The sequence below is a fragment of the Suricata suricatta genome, chromosome 12 (genome assembly GCF_006229205.1).
Source record: "Suricata suricatta isolate VVHF042 chromosome 12, meerkat_22Aug2017_6uvM2_HiC, whole genome shotgun sequence".
Lineage (NCBI taxonomy): Eukaryota > Metazoa > Chordata > Mammalia > Carnivora > Herpestidae > Suricata > Suricata suricatta.
The window spans coordinates 81,900,580-81,915,692 of NC_043711.1; the positions used below are offsets into that span (position 1 = coordinate 81,900,580).

Consider the following 15,113-nt stretch of genomic DNA (forward strand, 5'->3'; position numbering starts at 1 on the left):
GAAGAAGAACAAACAAGGCACATGGAAAGGAATTCTGGAAAGATGAACGCTCAGCCGGCCCCTAGCTGTTCCACCCATTCCGGCTGAGGCAGCAGACATGGGGGCGAAGCAGCCGTCTTGTACTTCCAGCCCCAGCAGACGCCACACAGAGCAGAAGAACTGGCCAGCCGAGCCAGCTCTGGGTACAGGATTATGAGAAATAATAAAGTGTTATCTTCTATGCGACTACAGTTTTGGATGGTCTGCTATGCAGCAGAAGAACAAAATGCCGGGAGAAGAAGATTGCCTTCACCTTCGTGCTGTCTGGAATGTGGACACGTGCTTGAGCACCCAGCCACCATTCCACCTCCACGGAGAAAATACACAATAAAAATGGAAGAAGCTGGAAGCCTGATTCCTCAGACGCATTCTTGAGCAATGATAAAAACCTAAGTAGCTGACCCTGAACTATTCCTTGAACATGTGGGAAAACAAATCCCTCACTTATTTAAGCCATCGCAGAGTGGTGTTTCTGATACTTGCAGCCCAACATAATCCTAATACTTAGTGGAAGTTTGAAATATTTTTCACTTTTATTTTGGTTACCAGATTTTGTGTTCCTTTGACTGGAATGTTGTACTGATGTGGACCACAGTTATATTCAAGTTACACAGGCTACACGTGTGCGCATGGTAAAGCACGTGTGCACACATGCATATACACATATGAATACTAACATAAACAGACACCAACACGTATGCGCAAATCTACACCCATAACCATGCAAATGCTCACATATACACATAAACACTTTTATTTACATGTCAACCACAGGTGCATGCACAGAAATACATGTACACACATGCTTCGGGTGATGTCTGGGATCAGGCTGGGAACCATGAGTAACCTAACTAAGTCTCAGGAAGGACTAATACCACCTTACCTTCACCCAACACAAAAGGCCCCTATGGTGAAACACCTTAAGTGAGCTGAGGATCACCAGTGCTTGCCTCATGGGGGCAGGCTAGGGCTGGGGCATCGAGTAGGGCTAAAAGATTTGGATGCTGGACCTCCAGGTCAACATTGGGCTCTGCCTGGCATTGACCCCCAGCTGTAACTAGGACCCACGGCACAAGCCTTTTATGCTCATGCCATATTCACACCACCCTCAATACTGTATACCCCTCCTGATCAACATATACTCCATTCACCCACCACCATCACTCAGGCACCTACAATTTCTAAAGCAAAGAGGGCTACCTGGAATGAGGCAAGTTCCATCCCTTCCTGGTTGTGTGATCTTGGGCAGGTTACTTCCTCTCTCTGTCCTCATCTACAAAATGGGGGTGAAATAATAGGACTTTGCTCATAGGGTCGCTGTGAGAGTTAAACTAAAATGTGCAGGGTAAATACTCAATAATGTTGGTTGTTACCAGTCTTACCATCAGTAACCTGTAAAGGGCTGCTCATATGTGAAGGATGGTACTTTCCATGGCCCTGACACGAATGTTTCTAGACATCTAAGAACCTCAGCAGAGTTAGAAGAGACTTGAAGGGACCACTGAGTCTGAAAACTTTATTTCCCAGTGAGGAATCTACAGGTCAGTGAGGAAAAGGGACTAGCCCACGGAGAACCAGGACTGGAGCCCAGGGCTCTTCCACAGACCAAGCTCCTCCTCAGATGTGAACTGCTCAGAGGAAGAAGAGAGAAGCAAAACATACCATCATCTCCTTAACTTCACTCTTACATCCATTCAGCAAATGTTTCTGAAGCCCCACTATGTCCAGACTTTGTACTGGTCACTTGCAACACAGTGGCCCCACCACTTAACACCAAGGCGTATCTGTCTGAGTTGCCCCCCATCCCAGACTTACCTGGGCTCTGGGTCAGTGGGGGTGCACCTCCTCGAGACGTATGCCATCTTCAAGGATATGTGTTTGGCATCACTGAGGTCCCGGGGTGGGGGGCCGGGGGAAGACAGCTGCCGCTGAAGGGGTGAAGCAGGAGGCGAGTCCCAGCCAACCGATGTCCCGCTGGCAGAGTTCTTGAAATACGGTGAGACCTCCTTCATGTACTTGACTGGTCAGAGCACAGGTCAGTAATTACTGTTGTGACATGGGCTCCCACGTGGCACACATCACAATTCTCAGTAATTCATAAGGGTTTAATTCATGTCCAATAACACTATCCTTCTCTAGGCCAAAGTCTCTGACAGAGGAGTGTTGTAGAAAATACTGGATGCATGCCAACATCCAAGCTCTCATGTTTCCCCTGGTTTATAGATCCATGCCACCTGGAAGAAAGACTACCCTTCCCAGCCTCCTCCTTTGCAGTTAGGTGTGTGGCCATGTGACTAATTCTAACCAGTTAAGTAGAATTGTTTGGCCCTTTGGGATGGCTGCCTAAAGGGAATGGACAACAGCTACAACAAGGCAGTGAAAGAGTACTGAACAGGAGTCAGGAGATGTGACTGCTCTGCCACCAGCTTGCTGTTTGCCTGCATTTCTTCAACCTGCTCATCTGCAAAGAGGAGGCACTGGATGAGACAGTCCTGTGGGACAGGCTGGCAACTGTATCCAGTATAGTGCCAGCCTCCCAGCTTAAGACTTCATTTTCCAGGTTCCCTTACAGCTATACGTGCTTATGTGGCCTAGTCTGGCCACTAGGATGAGAGCAGAAGGGATGGGTACTGCTACCAAGGTCTGCCTATTAAAGAAAGGGGCATACTCTTCCTTTCCTCCTCTTTTCCCCTGACAGGGTTGAGCTGGCTGGGACACAGACTGGTGAAGCACTATCTTGACCATGAGGACATGAGCCACAGTCTCGGGGAAGCTGACCAACAAAACAGAAATAAACGGATGCTGACACTTTGGAGATGCCATTTCAGACTCGGACTGTTACCTAAGAAAGCAAAGACGTCTATTACATTTAAGCTATAGTAGTTAATAGGTCTCTTTTATAGCAGCATAACTTGTACCCTAACCAGTACAGGTGCTCTTAGCTCTGATCAAACAGCATTGAGTATGGTAGACACCTTCTAGAATAGCCCTGTCCAACAGATTTCTCAGTGATTATGTTAATGTTTCATATATACACTGCCCAATACAGTAGCCACTAGCCACATGTGGCTATTGAGCACTTGAAATGTGGCTAGTACAGATGAGGAACTAAATTTTTATTTTTATTTAATCTCAGTTTAAAATTAAATTCAAAGTCACTTGGAGCTAATGGGGGCCACACTGGATGGCAGAGTTCTAGGATAACAGCCTAGATCTACTTTTCTGCCCAACTGACCCAGAAATTCATGTTCTGCTATGTGACCCAACCCTTCTGGATATGCTACCTGGACCAGAGTGAGCACCTGGCCCACCCTAGTATACCCAGATTGACTAGGAAATATCCTTGGCTGGTGTCCTGAACAAACTTGAATGCTGTGGGGACAACCACCTTCTGCTGTGGGGACAGAAAAGAGGAGAAAGCTGGTTTATAAGAGAGAAAATTAATGGAGATGCGTGTTGAGAGACAGAGGGAAGGCCCTGCCAGTCACCTGTTAATGCTCCTGTTTCTGATACTTGTCCTTTAGAATCTCCAACTGCCATCCCAACAGGAGTTGTGATATTTGCAACCAAAAAAGTCTTGGTTGGGGCCTAGGCCAATGCCTTTTTAGAAAAGGAAGATCTCGATAATGATGGCAGCTAGAAGTGAAAGGCAATGTGATGAAAAGGTTGATCTAAGAAGGGCCTGGTAGGAATAGAGATTCAGAAACAAGTCAGTTTTCTTGAATACCTACTATGTGCCAGGTATTGAACTGGCCCTAGGTAGGAACGGAATGGTAAACATATGTACTTGCGCTACCCCGCCTTTGTCCCTTGCTCATGGAAGACATCATAAGTCAGTCACAGTGTTCTGCGGCATCCATTACCAATCCATCAAGGCTAATCGGTCATAAAATATTTTTGTCAGTCATTCTTGCTATATTTATTAGATGAGTTTGGCTGCAAATAATAGAATATATGATAAAAGTGCTTTAAGAAATAAAGATATTTATAATTTCACATAACTAGAAGTCTAGGGGTGCTTGGCTGCCTCAGTTGGTAGAATGTACAATTCTTGATCTCAAGAGTTGTGAGTTTGAGCCCCATGTTGAGTGTGGAGCCTACTAAAATAAAAATAATTAAAAATTAAGTAAAATACTATAAAAAAAAAGTCTAGAGAAAGGCAATTTTAGGATTGGTTCAGGGGCTCAGTGACACTGAATGTAGGGTAGGCCTCTCTGCCATTCTCTTGGCCTTCCCCTCATGACCACAAGATAGCTGCCACAGCTCCAGCCAATCCATCGTTCCTTACATGATAAAACCCAAGTCAGGAAGGGAGGAGATAGGCAGTAAAAGGCTTTCTCCTCACAGCTCCCTCTTATCAGAGCAGTAAATATTCCCTCGAAGCCTTATACATTGGCCTGACTAGGCTCATGCCCACTTTTAGCACAATCAATAATAAAATGGAATAGTCATCACTTAGACTAATCAGGAGCTGAGCATATTTCCATCCAATAAAATCAGGCTTCTATCAGCAAGAAAGGGGAAATAGTTGGTAGATTTGCCCTAGCATCCGGACTGTTATGATTTCTTTAATTTATTTGTTTATTTTGAGAGAGAGAAAGCAAGCAGGAGAGGGGCAGAGAGAGAGGGATAGAGAATCCCAAGCAGGCTCCATGCTGACAGCATGGAGCCTGACATGGAGTTTCAACCCATAAACCATGAGACCATGACCTGAGCCAAAATCAAGAATCAGCCACTCAATTGACAGAGCCACCCAGGCACTCCTATTCCCAATTCTGATGAGTAGCAGTCTCCTCATCCACCAAGTGGTGCCTATGTCTGCTAGCCCTTCGGAAGCCTCTCTACCTCTCCCCTCAACTACTATGTCCTCATGGCCATCTGGCTTGCTAGCCATCTGACTTCTGCAGTCAAAGCCCAGCCAGTATGCTCTGCCTGTGAGCAGACAAGCCAGGAAGGGGTGAGGAAGCAGTTCTTGGCCAGGCTCCCTGGAAAAAAACAGATAAGAAGCTATTTCTATCACAGAAGACTATCCCTCAGACTCAGACAGGATCCAAGACAAATAGCAGGAGAGGGAGGGAGTCACATACTCTGTTGGGGTTGGAAGAGCAGTTAAGTTGAAAATATGTGCAGGATTTTTTTTGAAAGAACTAACACTAGGTCCGAAGTTTGGTAACTAGGACTAAAAATGACTCAATGACTCATCCTCATCATTACAGCAGTAACTTACCCCAGGACTGACTATTATATTATGTCTCAAGGGGCCATGGAGGTGGGACACATCACAGGCTATCTGACAGCCAAACCATTTTCCCCTTTCTTTGCTACTAGAACTCTGAGCCCTACAGATTGGGCTTCTCCCCAAACAAAGAAGAAACTCATGATTGGTCGAAGTTAATCATGATCTTTCCATCCCTCTTGCTTGTGATTAGTTTAGATAGAGGCAGATGATACAATTATGGCCAATGAGAAGTGAGGGAAAGTACATTCCCTTCCCTTCCTCTCCTTAAGCCTTTAAAAGTTGCTGGAAGGGGAGATGGTCCTAAAGCAATGACAGTAATTTTTTTTAATTTTTTAAATTTACTATTTTATTTACTTTGAGAAAGACAGTGGGAAGGGGGTGGGGAAAGAGAATTCCAAGCAGGGTCTGCACCATTAGCCCAGAATCCGACATGAGGCTTGAACTCACAATCCATGAGATCATGACCTGAGCCAAAATCAAGAGTCAGATGTTCAACCAACTGAGTCACCCAGGTGCCCTGATAGTCACTTTTTAGGCACAAGCATGCTTAAAGACACTGAGGATGGTGAGGTCTTAAATTAATTTACCCTGTGGCCATGCTGCTTTTAGGTATTCTGGAAGAAAATTCATCTCCTTCAGTGTTTAAACCTCTTTGAATTGAGGTCCTGTTACTTGCAGAGAAAAGCATCTTGATTAATACAGTTCCCCCTCTCCCCTACACCATATGGTGATACATCCCCCTGCTATAACCAGCACACCCCTCCCCTGCCCAAAGTCTTGCTCTGGCTCCCATCACCAAACTCCAAGATTCTTCAGGACTGGGGCCTTGTCTACACCTCTGGCTTTACCTCCTGCCACATCCCGAATCTCACCCTCTAGTCATCCTGGCCTTTTCAGAGCTCTAAGAAACTGTATGAGTTTTCAAACATCCACGCCTTTCAAAATATAGTTCCCTTTGCACAGAATGCCCTTAGTACATAGTTTAGAGACAGGCACTCTTGGGTTTGCATTCCAGCTCCAGTGCTGTCTAGCTATGTGACCATGGACAAGGAAATTCAGTTGTCTGCAAGTTGATAACAGAGAAATAACAATGTCTACTTCAGAAAAATGTTAGTATTAAATGAGATGCTATAAAACATGTGGCACAGGTCAGGGACTCAAGAAACATGAGTTTCTTACCTATCTATCAGCCACCCCTGCCTTTCGTAGAACTCTGCTGTGATTTTGTGGGTTGGGGCTGTGTCTCTCACCAAAATGGAACCTCCTAGGGGACGGAAGCTGGACTTGATTTGAATCCAGAGTTAGTGTTCTGTGAATGGAGAAATGAATGCCAGGACCAGACAGGTTCATTCAAGAGGGAGAAGGTGCCGCAGCCCAGCCCAGGCCTGTCACCCCTCTAGGCAGCCCTCCCAGGTGCCCACTCTGGATCCACCACACCCATCACTCTGTAGGCCCCTAGACCACACTCCACTATGTCTGTGTGGGAGTTTGTGGGCCCCACCAGGCTGGGAACGCAGTAAGGCCAGGGACCTCATCTGACTTATCTGTGTGTCCCCAGAATCCAGCAGGGATCTCCTAAGCTACATGCTCAGCAAATGGACATTTGTCAACTTTGAAGCCAGAGAAACTGCTAGAGGCCCTGCTCACCCATCTGGGCTGTCCCAGAACTGGGTCCTCCTTCTCCTTTCCCACAGAAACATACTATAAATGGAAAGCCTACCAGCCGGTGCCCAAAACAAGGCCTGAGTTTCACAAACCAATTGGCTTGTCCCGGAGTTGGGGGTGGGGTGCTGGGGGCCCCAGAGTATGGCCATAAATAGCCCAGCTCTGAGGCCTCCTCCCTGCTCTGATTTCTGTCTGAGTCACCCGACCAGGCAGGGCGGTGCTATCCAAAAGCAGTGGCCTGAGAGCTGATGGCCCTGTGGTCAGCATTCTTGAGACTCCAAAGATAAGCCCAGCTGGTATCTACACTCTCCCCAGCCAAGCTCCTAGCCAGGAGCCCCAGGAGCCCCAGGAGCCTGGCAACACAGTGATACATGGGCTTTTCCTCCCCAAGGAAGCTAAGACATATAGAGGACACCCTGCCCTCCCGGAGGCTCCCAGTTCCCAGGGACTTCCTGCTCTGCCAACAAGAGACAGGCCCCAGCCCTGGCCCCAAGAGTCCACTAGAAACACAAGGAACTGAGACAGGGCAGGACCATTCACCTGGCCCAGTACAACTGGGAGGGAACATACGTGCCGCAGGGATACATCTGTTTTGGCTCAACACAGTCTCCCCAGCACTTATCCCGGTGCTCAGTAAATGTTTGTGACTGAATGTAATGTCCTGGCTTGGAGTCTTGGCTGAAGCCTGCCCTCTACGCTCCAGCTTCTCCTTGCCTGTTCAGTGGATGGGCACTTACTTGGCCCTCCCTGAAAGTACACGGCCTATCCAACTGTTTACCAGGCTATGTCTCTCTCCTCCAACCAAACTGTCAGTTCCGTGAGAGCAGGGACCTGTTTTCTTGTTCACTAGAGGATCCCCAGAATGTAGGATCGTACCAGGTAATCAGGAAGTATAAGTTTTGTTAAGTGAATGAATATCGACAGGCCTGGGGCTTCTCATCCTGGAGAGAAAACGTTAAAGTGGGCTCTGAAGTGAGGCTTGGGTTTAACTTCTTTGTTCTGTGACCCTGGACAAGTGACTTGATTTCCGTGACCTTCCATTTCTTCATCTTCATAATAGGAGTAAAATAGACCCGCCTCCCAGGGTACTGAGACTCAGTGCCTGTAAAGCACTCGGCCCTGCCTCGCACAGAGTAAGTCTTCAGTGAGCAGCAGCGTGGTTAATATTCCTGCTGCTGTTCTTAGTATGCCTGTCTGAGGGGAAGGGCGCAGAAAGCATGATAGACAAAGATTTTAATCCAGGCCCTGTCACTTGCTATGTGGCGTTGACAAGTCCCAAGGTCTCTCTGAGCCTCGTTTTCCTTGCCTATATAATGGGCACTGATGCACCAACTCTCGGAGTAAAGTATTGTGAGAATTTGTGTCCAGGCTGCCCACTGGCCTGTCAGAGATGGTGTGGAGAGGACATGAGGTTCCAACAGGCTCTGGAAGGGGTGACCTTTAAGGTCCTGCTGGTCCAGCAAGGCTGGGTTATAAATAGTTCCCAGCCCCTGGCAGGCCCTGTATCAGGGGCTGACCAACAGAGCCCGAGCTGGTACACTCTGGGGCGTACAAATCTCACCTCGCTGCATCCTTGTGCAGTACAGGGATACTGTCTCTCAAGATCCTAAAGGCATATGAACCCTCTGACCTAACAATACCCTTTGCAGGAGCCCCACTTCAGATGAATGCTCATGGGTGCACAGAGGGCTCACAGCACCATTGTCTGGGGGCAAAACAGTAAAGACAACTTGAATTTCCATGAGTAGGGGCAGCTAAATACAAGATGTACGCTCCCTGACCGGCAGACCACTCCGTCTTGTGCATGGCTATATCCACGGTGCCTACATCGAGCCCTGGCACAGAGCAGAGGTGCAGTAGGTACTTGTTAAATGAGGGTGCCTGGCTGGCTTAGTCGGTAGAGCATGCAACTCGATCTCAGGGTCATGAATTCAAGCCCTGCATTGGATATGGAGCCTACTTTTAAAAAATAAAAATAGGGGTGCCTGGGTGGCTCAGTCAGTTGAGCATCTGACTCTTTGGGTCAGGTCATGATCTCACGGTTCATGGGTTCAAGTTCCACATTGGGCTCTGTGCTGACAGCATGGAGCCTGCTTGGGATTCTGTCTCTCTCTTCCTCTCTCTCTGCCCCTCCCCCACTTGTGTGCTTTGTCTCTGCCTCTCTCTCAAAATAAATAAAGTTTAAAAAGAAAAAAAAGTGAGACTGAGGAGCACCTGGGTGGCTCAGTTGAATGTCTGGCTCGTGGGATCAAGCACTGTGTCAAACTCCACACTGGGTATGGAGCCTGCTTGGGTTGCTCTCTCTCCCTCTCCCTGTCCCTCCCTGCTCATTCTCTCTCTCCTTCTCAAAAACCGAAAGAAAAAGAAAAGAAAGAGACAGAGCTACATGTACTGAGTTGGAAATATGTCCTCCTCAACTTGTTAAATGATAAAAACAATATGGAAACTTTCTGAAAAGTCTGAAAATATCAACTGTGGTATCTCTATGAAAAGAGAATTGCTTTATATTCTCCTAGGTTTTTTTAAGCATATATATTTTTTACATTAAAAAAATCTAATTTACTTTTTAAAAAATCTATCACCTCAGGGCACCTGGGTGGCTCAGACAGTTAAGCGTCTGACTCTTGATTTCAGCTCAGATCATGATCCTGCCATTCGTGAGTTCGAGCCCCACATCAGGCTCTGCTCTGATAGCACAGAGCCGGCTTTAGATCCTGTGTCTCCCTCTCTCTCTGCCCCTTCCTTGCTTTCTCTCTCACTGTCTCTCAAAAATAAATAAAAGTTTTTTTAAAAAAAAAAAAGAAAAAATATATAACACCTCATCCCAAACCATCTAAGAAAGATTCAAAGATGAAGCCCTCATCAACTCTATAAGCAAAGGGTTTCCGGACCTTAGTAGTGGGAGAAAGAAGCACTCACTGAGTGCCTACTATCCACCAAGCACCAAGCTTAACCCTCACAGACACATCTTCACCTAACTGCAGCAGTTCAATGAAAAGGATCTGGATCCTTATATAGCAGTTAAATAAATTAAAGAAACTTGAGTCTCACGGGGGTGACATGACTTGCAGTGCAGTATAAGTATTTAAGAATATGAGTTTTTGCACCTGACAGATTTGACTCAAATTCCATCTCTGCCACTGTGTGACCTTGGGAAAACAGCTTTACCTCTCTGAGCTTTAGTGTTCTCATCTGCACAGTGGGATGAATAACAAAATTAATTCATAGAGGTAGTTTTGGGGGACTCAATGAGAAAATGTATGGAAGGCACTTAGCACAGGGCCTAGCACATTGTAGGTGCTCAATAAAAAGCAAACTATCATCACTATTATTACCATTATTATTTCTTCCACCACCATCAGCAGCCAGACTCACACAGTTAATTGGGGCCAGAACCTGTCTCCAGAGACTCACAGGCACTTTAATCAAGATCTGGGCTAGATTAAGCCAAACTTTATCTACAGGGAGTCACATGGGCTAAAGTCATGTGTGCATGTGTATGGGTGTGTGTGTGTGTGTGTGTGTGTGTGTGTGTGTGTGACCAAATCAATGCTAGCTTGAGAACAATGATTAGAACAACAGGTGTTTGTGGCCATGGGAGGACCAGGCTGGGGCTCCGTTCATGACTGTGTTCCAAGGTCAGAAATCTCTCGGGCGCCTCAGGGGCACAGATTCACTTGACTAAGCCAAGCAGGATAGCTTCCTATTAGCCACATCCATTAATTACATCCCTCTTTTGATGGTAGTGATATATTAAGCCAAATTTGGGGCAGGACACCTGGCAGTGCGCGTCTCCCAGAGGAGGACCCAGCAGGAGTTCCAAGGACTTATAGCCAATACTCTCAGGACTTAGTCAAGCCCAGCTTGAGCCCTGAGCCCCATCTTAAACATTTAAGAAAGTCATCCGCAGTTGACAAGGTTAAGGCAAAGTAGAAACGGTCAGAGATGTACCCCACAGATCATTCCTTACTGGCCAAGAGCTAATGTGTGCTGCTGGACTCAGCGCCAGACATAGGGGTCTGAGACAAACCACACATGAGTCCTGTCCTGAAAGACCTTCAAGTTTACTAGAGAAAACACTAAGACGGCTGCTGCTGACACAAAGATGGTAAAGGCTGACCTTCACCAAATGCTTGCATGTGAAAGACATTGTGCTATGCACTTCAAATGCATTGTCTCATCCTTAAAAACAGCAAGTTAAATAATCAAGTACCTACTATGAGCACTGGCCTTGGTGTGTTTTATTTTTTAATCTTGCAAATAACCATGCAAGGTAGGTATTACCCAAGGCTGAAGCAACCAGACAGACCTCAGTTTGAATTCTGTCAATTTCTTAGTCGTATGACCTGAAGAAAGTTATTTATTCTCAACAAACCTTCGTGACCTTGTCTGTAAAATGGGGATTATAGCGATGCCTATCACTCTATACTGCCTTTTATCATGTATGAACATGCTACTATATGCCTGCTATTTTTTTAAGTTCACTTATTTCTGAGAGACAGAGAGAGAGAGAGAGAGAGAGAGAGAGTACGGGAGGGGCACAGAAAGAGGGAGAAAGAATATCCCAAGAAGGCTCCACGCTGTCAGCACAGAGCCCAACACAGGGCTCTATCTCATGAACCATGACATCATGACCTGAGCCGAAATCAAGAGTCAGATGCCAACCAACTGAGCCAGCCAGGTGCTCCTATGCTATTATCTTTTAAAAGCTTGATCTTTATGTGAAGCATACCTTTTCTACTTTAATTTTTTACTGTCCTTTAGTATTGTTATTTTTTTAAAGATTTGATTTTGGGGGCACCTGGGTGGGTCAGTCAGTTAAACGTCCAACTCTTGATTTCAGCTCAGGTCATGATCTTACAGTTCATGAGCTCGAGGCCTGAGTCTGACTCTGTGCTGACAGCATGGAGCCTGCCTCGGATTCTCTCTCTCCCTCTCTCTCTGCCCTTCCCTTGATTTGATCTCTCTCTCTCTCTCTCTCAAAATAAATTTTAAAAAACTCTTATAAAATTATTTTTGAGTAATTTCTTTCTTTCTTTCTTTCTTTCTTTCTTTCTTTCTTTCTTTCTTTCTTTCTTTCTTCTTTCTTTCTCTTTCGAGAGAGAAAGACAGAGTGTGAGCTGGGGAGGGGCAGAAAGAGATGAAGAGACAGAATCCAAAGCAGGCTCCAGGCTCTGAACTATCAGCACAGAGCCTGATGTGGGGCTCAAACCCATGAGCTGTGAGATCATGACCTGAGCCAAAATCGGACACTTAACCAATCAACTGAGCCACCCAGGCACCCCTATTTTCAAGTTATTTCTACACCCAACATGTGGCTCGAACTCACAGCCCTTAGATCAAAAGTCATATGCTCTGCCAACTGAGCCAGTCAGGTGCTCCTGTCCTTTAGTATTATTTGTTAATGCATCAGGAAGTCACTGTTGTTCCCATGATGCCAGACACACTGTGGGTGGAGGGAGGGAAGGCATTTGGCTATCTTTCCCTTTTCTCCCAGGCCTGGCCTTTAAGGGCCCAGGCTAGCCCTAGTTCCAGGTCTGTGTACACAATGGGCCTCTCAAAGCAGCAGACAGAGGCGTGTTGGCTGCCAGCTTGGGCCCAGACTCTGATCACAAACACATCTCTGTGACTGAGAACAAGATGAAGGCATTTGTGCAAACCCCTGACCTAGCAGGGGAAAATGTCTACAAGGCAGGCTGGGGTTATAGAGGCCTAGGTGAACCCCTGACTTACGCTGGAGAAGTAGGGCTGGCACCTTGAGTTTGCTGGTGACATCTGTCCTTCTAAGACGTTCTCCGGGGACTCTGTACCCATTGAGGCCCAGGCCTCAGGAAAGATGCCCAGCTGTCCTGCCAGGTTCATATCCAAAGGACAGGCCATCTTTCCATGGTCCCTTGGGGGTGGCCTCAGGAGTGGGATACCGGTAGGGAAGTTTTGAACAATGTGGCTAGTAATTAGGCTCCAAGGTAGAACCTAGACCCAGAGGGGGTCCCAGGAAGCCTGAGTCCAGACTGGCGAAGTTGCCAGATCCTTACCTTCTCCATAAGCCCCCCCACATCTCAAGGACTGACCATATACCAGCAGCCTGGCTCCATCATGTCCTCCAGGCTTCTCAGGTCACCCCTGCAATTCAAAACCTCTTGACCCCAGTCCCTGCCCCCGCATCTTTTCTGCCTTGGGTAGAATTATCCTTCTGCAAATATACTGGGCTAGGAGAGCAGCTCAAAAGAGACTTCAAATAAGAAAAAGCTGGAAAAAAAACCTAACAAGAAGGCCACAACCTCCAGACCCTCCCCCTTATCCAAGCCTGCCACCACTGTCTCCTTCCTATTCACGGCCCCAGCTTCCTCGCTGCCTTGCTGCATCTATTTGTGCCTCCCTCCAAACCAGGTTAATGCTGCTAAAACCCACATCTGCCTATGTGCTGCTCCTGCTGCATCCCCTTTACTGGCTCTCTGTTTCCCTCCAGAGGAAGTCCAAATGCCTTTAGCCTGGCATTCAAGGCTCTGAAGGCTCTCAGTCGGGATAGTCTCCTCTTTCTCATACCCTTTCTCATACCTCTCACTCCCTTCCTTATACCCTAGGCTCACTTCCCAGGCAGCTCCCCAGGTAAGGCAGGTCATTGACTTGACAAGACCTGAGGTCTTGCTCACACAGCTCCCCTGCCTGGAATGCCCTTCCCCCACCACATCTGCTTGTGGTTCATAAGCTCTCTGTTTCCCTCCAGGAAGTCCTTTCTGACTATCCAGAGGGAAGTAACCACTGTCTCCTCTGATCCCTGGACAGATCCCATCTCAGGAACTACGACACGTGAGTCATCTGGTAGTTTTGCTCAGCTGTCCCCCACCCCCCTCAAAACCACTGAGTAAAGCAGTATAAAAGAAGGAAAGAGAAAGCAGAGAACACTCTTATCCAAAAGGGAGCAATAATATGGGAAGATTATAAACAACTTTATGCCAATAAATTTGACAACTGAGAAGAAATGGACAAACTTTTTAAAAGACACAAACTACCAAAGCTCACTCCAGAAAAAATAGATCATCAAAACTGCCCTACTAAGAACATTGGAATTGGGGTGCCTGGGTGGCTCAGTCGGTTAAGTGTCCAGCTTCAGCTGAGGTCATGATCTCGCAGTTCGTGGGTTCAAGCCCCGTGTCAGGCTCTGTGCTGACAGCTAACTCAGAGCCTGGTGCCTGCTTCAGATTCTGTGTCTTCCTCTCTCTCTGACCCTCCTCTGCTCGCACTGTCTCTCTCTGTCTCTCAAAAATAAATGAAAAGCATAAAACTTAAAAAAAAAAAAAACACTGGAATTGCAGGTAAAAGCCTTTCCATAAAGATAGCTTCTCTGGAGAATGCTGCCAAACATTTCAGGAGGAAATAATATCAATTCTGTATAAATGTGATGGGATAGGAGGGTAGTTACTAACATTTACTGAGTACCTACTATGCACCACACCCTATTTTGGGCAAGAGATAGGCCAAGCTCCAGCCAGAGGCCTGGGACAAGGTTTGCCAAAGAAAGATCTTACTCTGAGAAAAGTCTCAAAAAATGTTAACAGCTAGGGACTCTCAGTCCTGGAATGGTACACTTTTCTTCCCTACTGTGTCCATGATAGACATTGCTAATCACTTTCAGCTCCTTTCTGCTGAGCCCAGACAAGTCTTCCAATCCTTCCAAATACATGATTCCAATAGACACCAGGGAAGAAGACACTCAAAATGAAAGCTACTGAGCAGCTCTAATCTGGTCTAATCCCAACCGATAGAGAAGCTGGAAGCTGAGGGTCAGAGAAAGCAAGGTCTTACCCAGGGCCAGAGATTCATCACAGAGCAGACGAATTTTTTTTTCATTGTATTTTTTTTCAGATTTGTATTTAAATTCTATTCAGTTAACATACAGTGTAATGTTGGTCTCAGGAGTAGAATTTATTGATTCATCACTTACATATCATACCCAGTGCTCATCATAACAAGTGTCCTCCTTAGTACCCATCACCCATCTACCCATCCCCCACCCACCCCCCTCCAGAGCAGAGACAATTTTATTTATTTATTTTTTAATGCTTTATTTATTTTTGATACAGAGAGAGACAGAGCGTGAGAGGAGGAGGGGCAGAGAGAGAAGGAGACACAGAACCGGAAGCAGGCTCCAGGCTCTGAGCTAGCTGTC

The 15,113-nt window shown here is 46.5% G+C and overlaps 1 protein-coding gene across 1 annotated transcript in view; it reads right to left on the reverse strand.

The window, feature by feature from the left end:
* SNTA1 (syntrophin alpha 1) overlaps nt 1–15,113 on the reverse strand; it is a 28,274-nt gene that overhangs the window by 6,943 nt on the left and 6,218 nt on the right. The window contains exon 4 of the mRNA XM_029918216.1: nt 1,855–2,059. Coding sequence (XP_029774076.1) covers nt 1,855–2,059 — 205 coding nt within the window. The remainder of the gene's footprint in view (nt 1–1,854; nt 2,060–15,113) is intronic.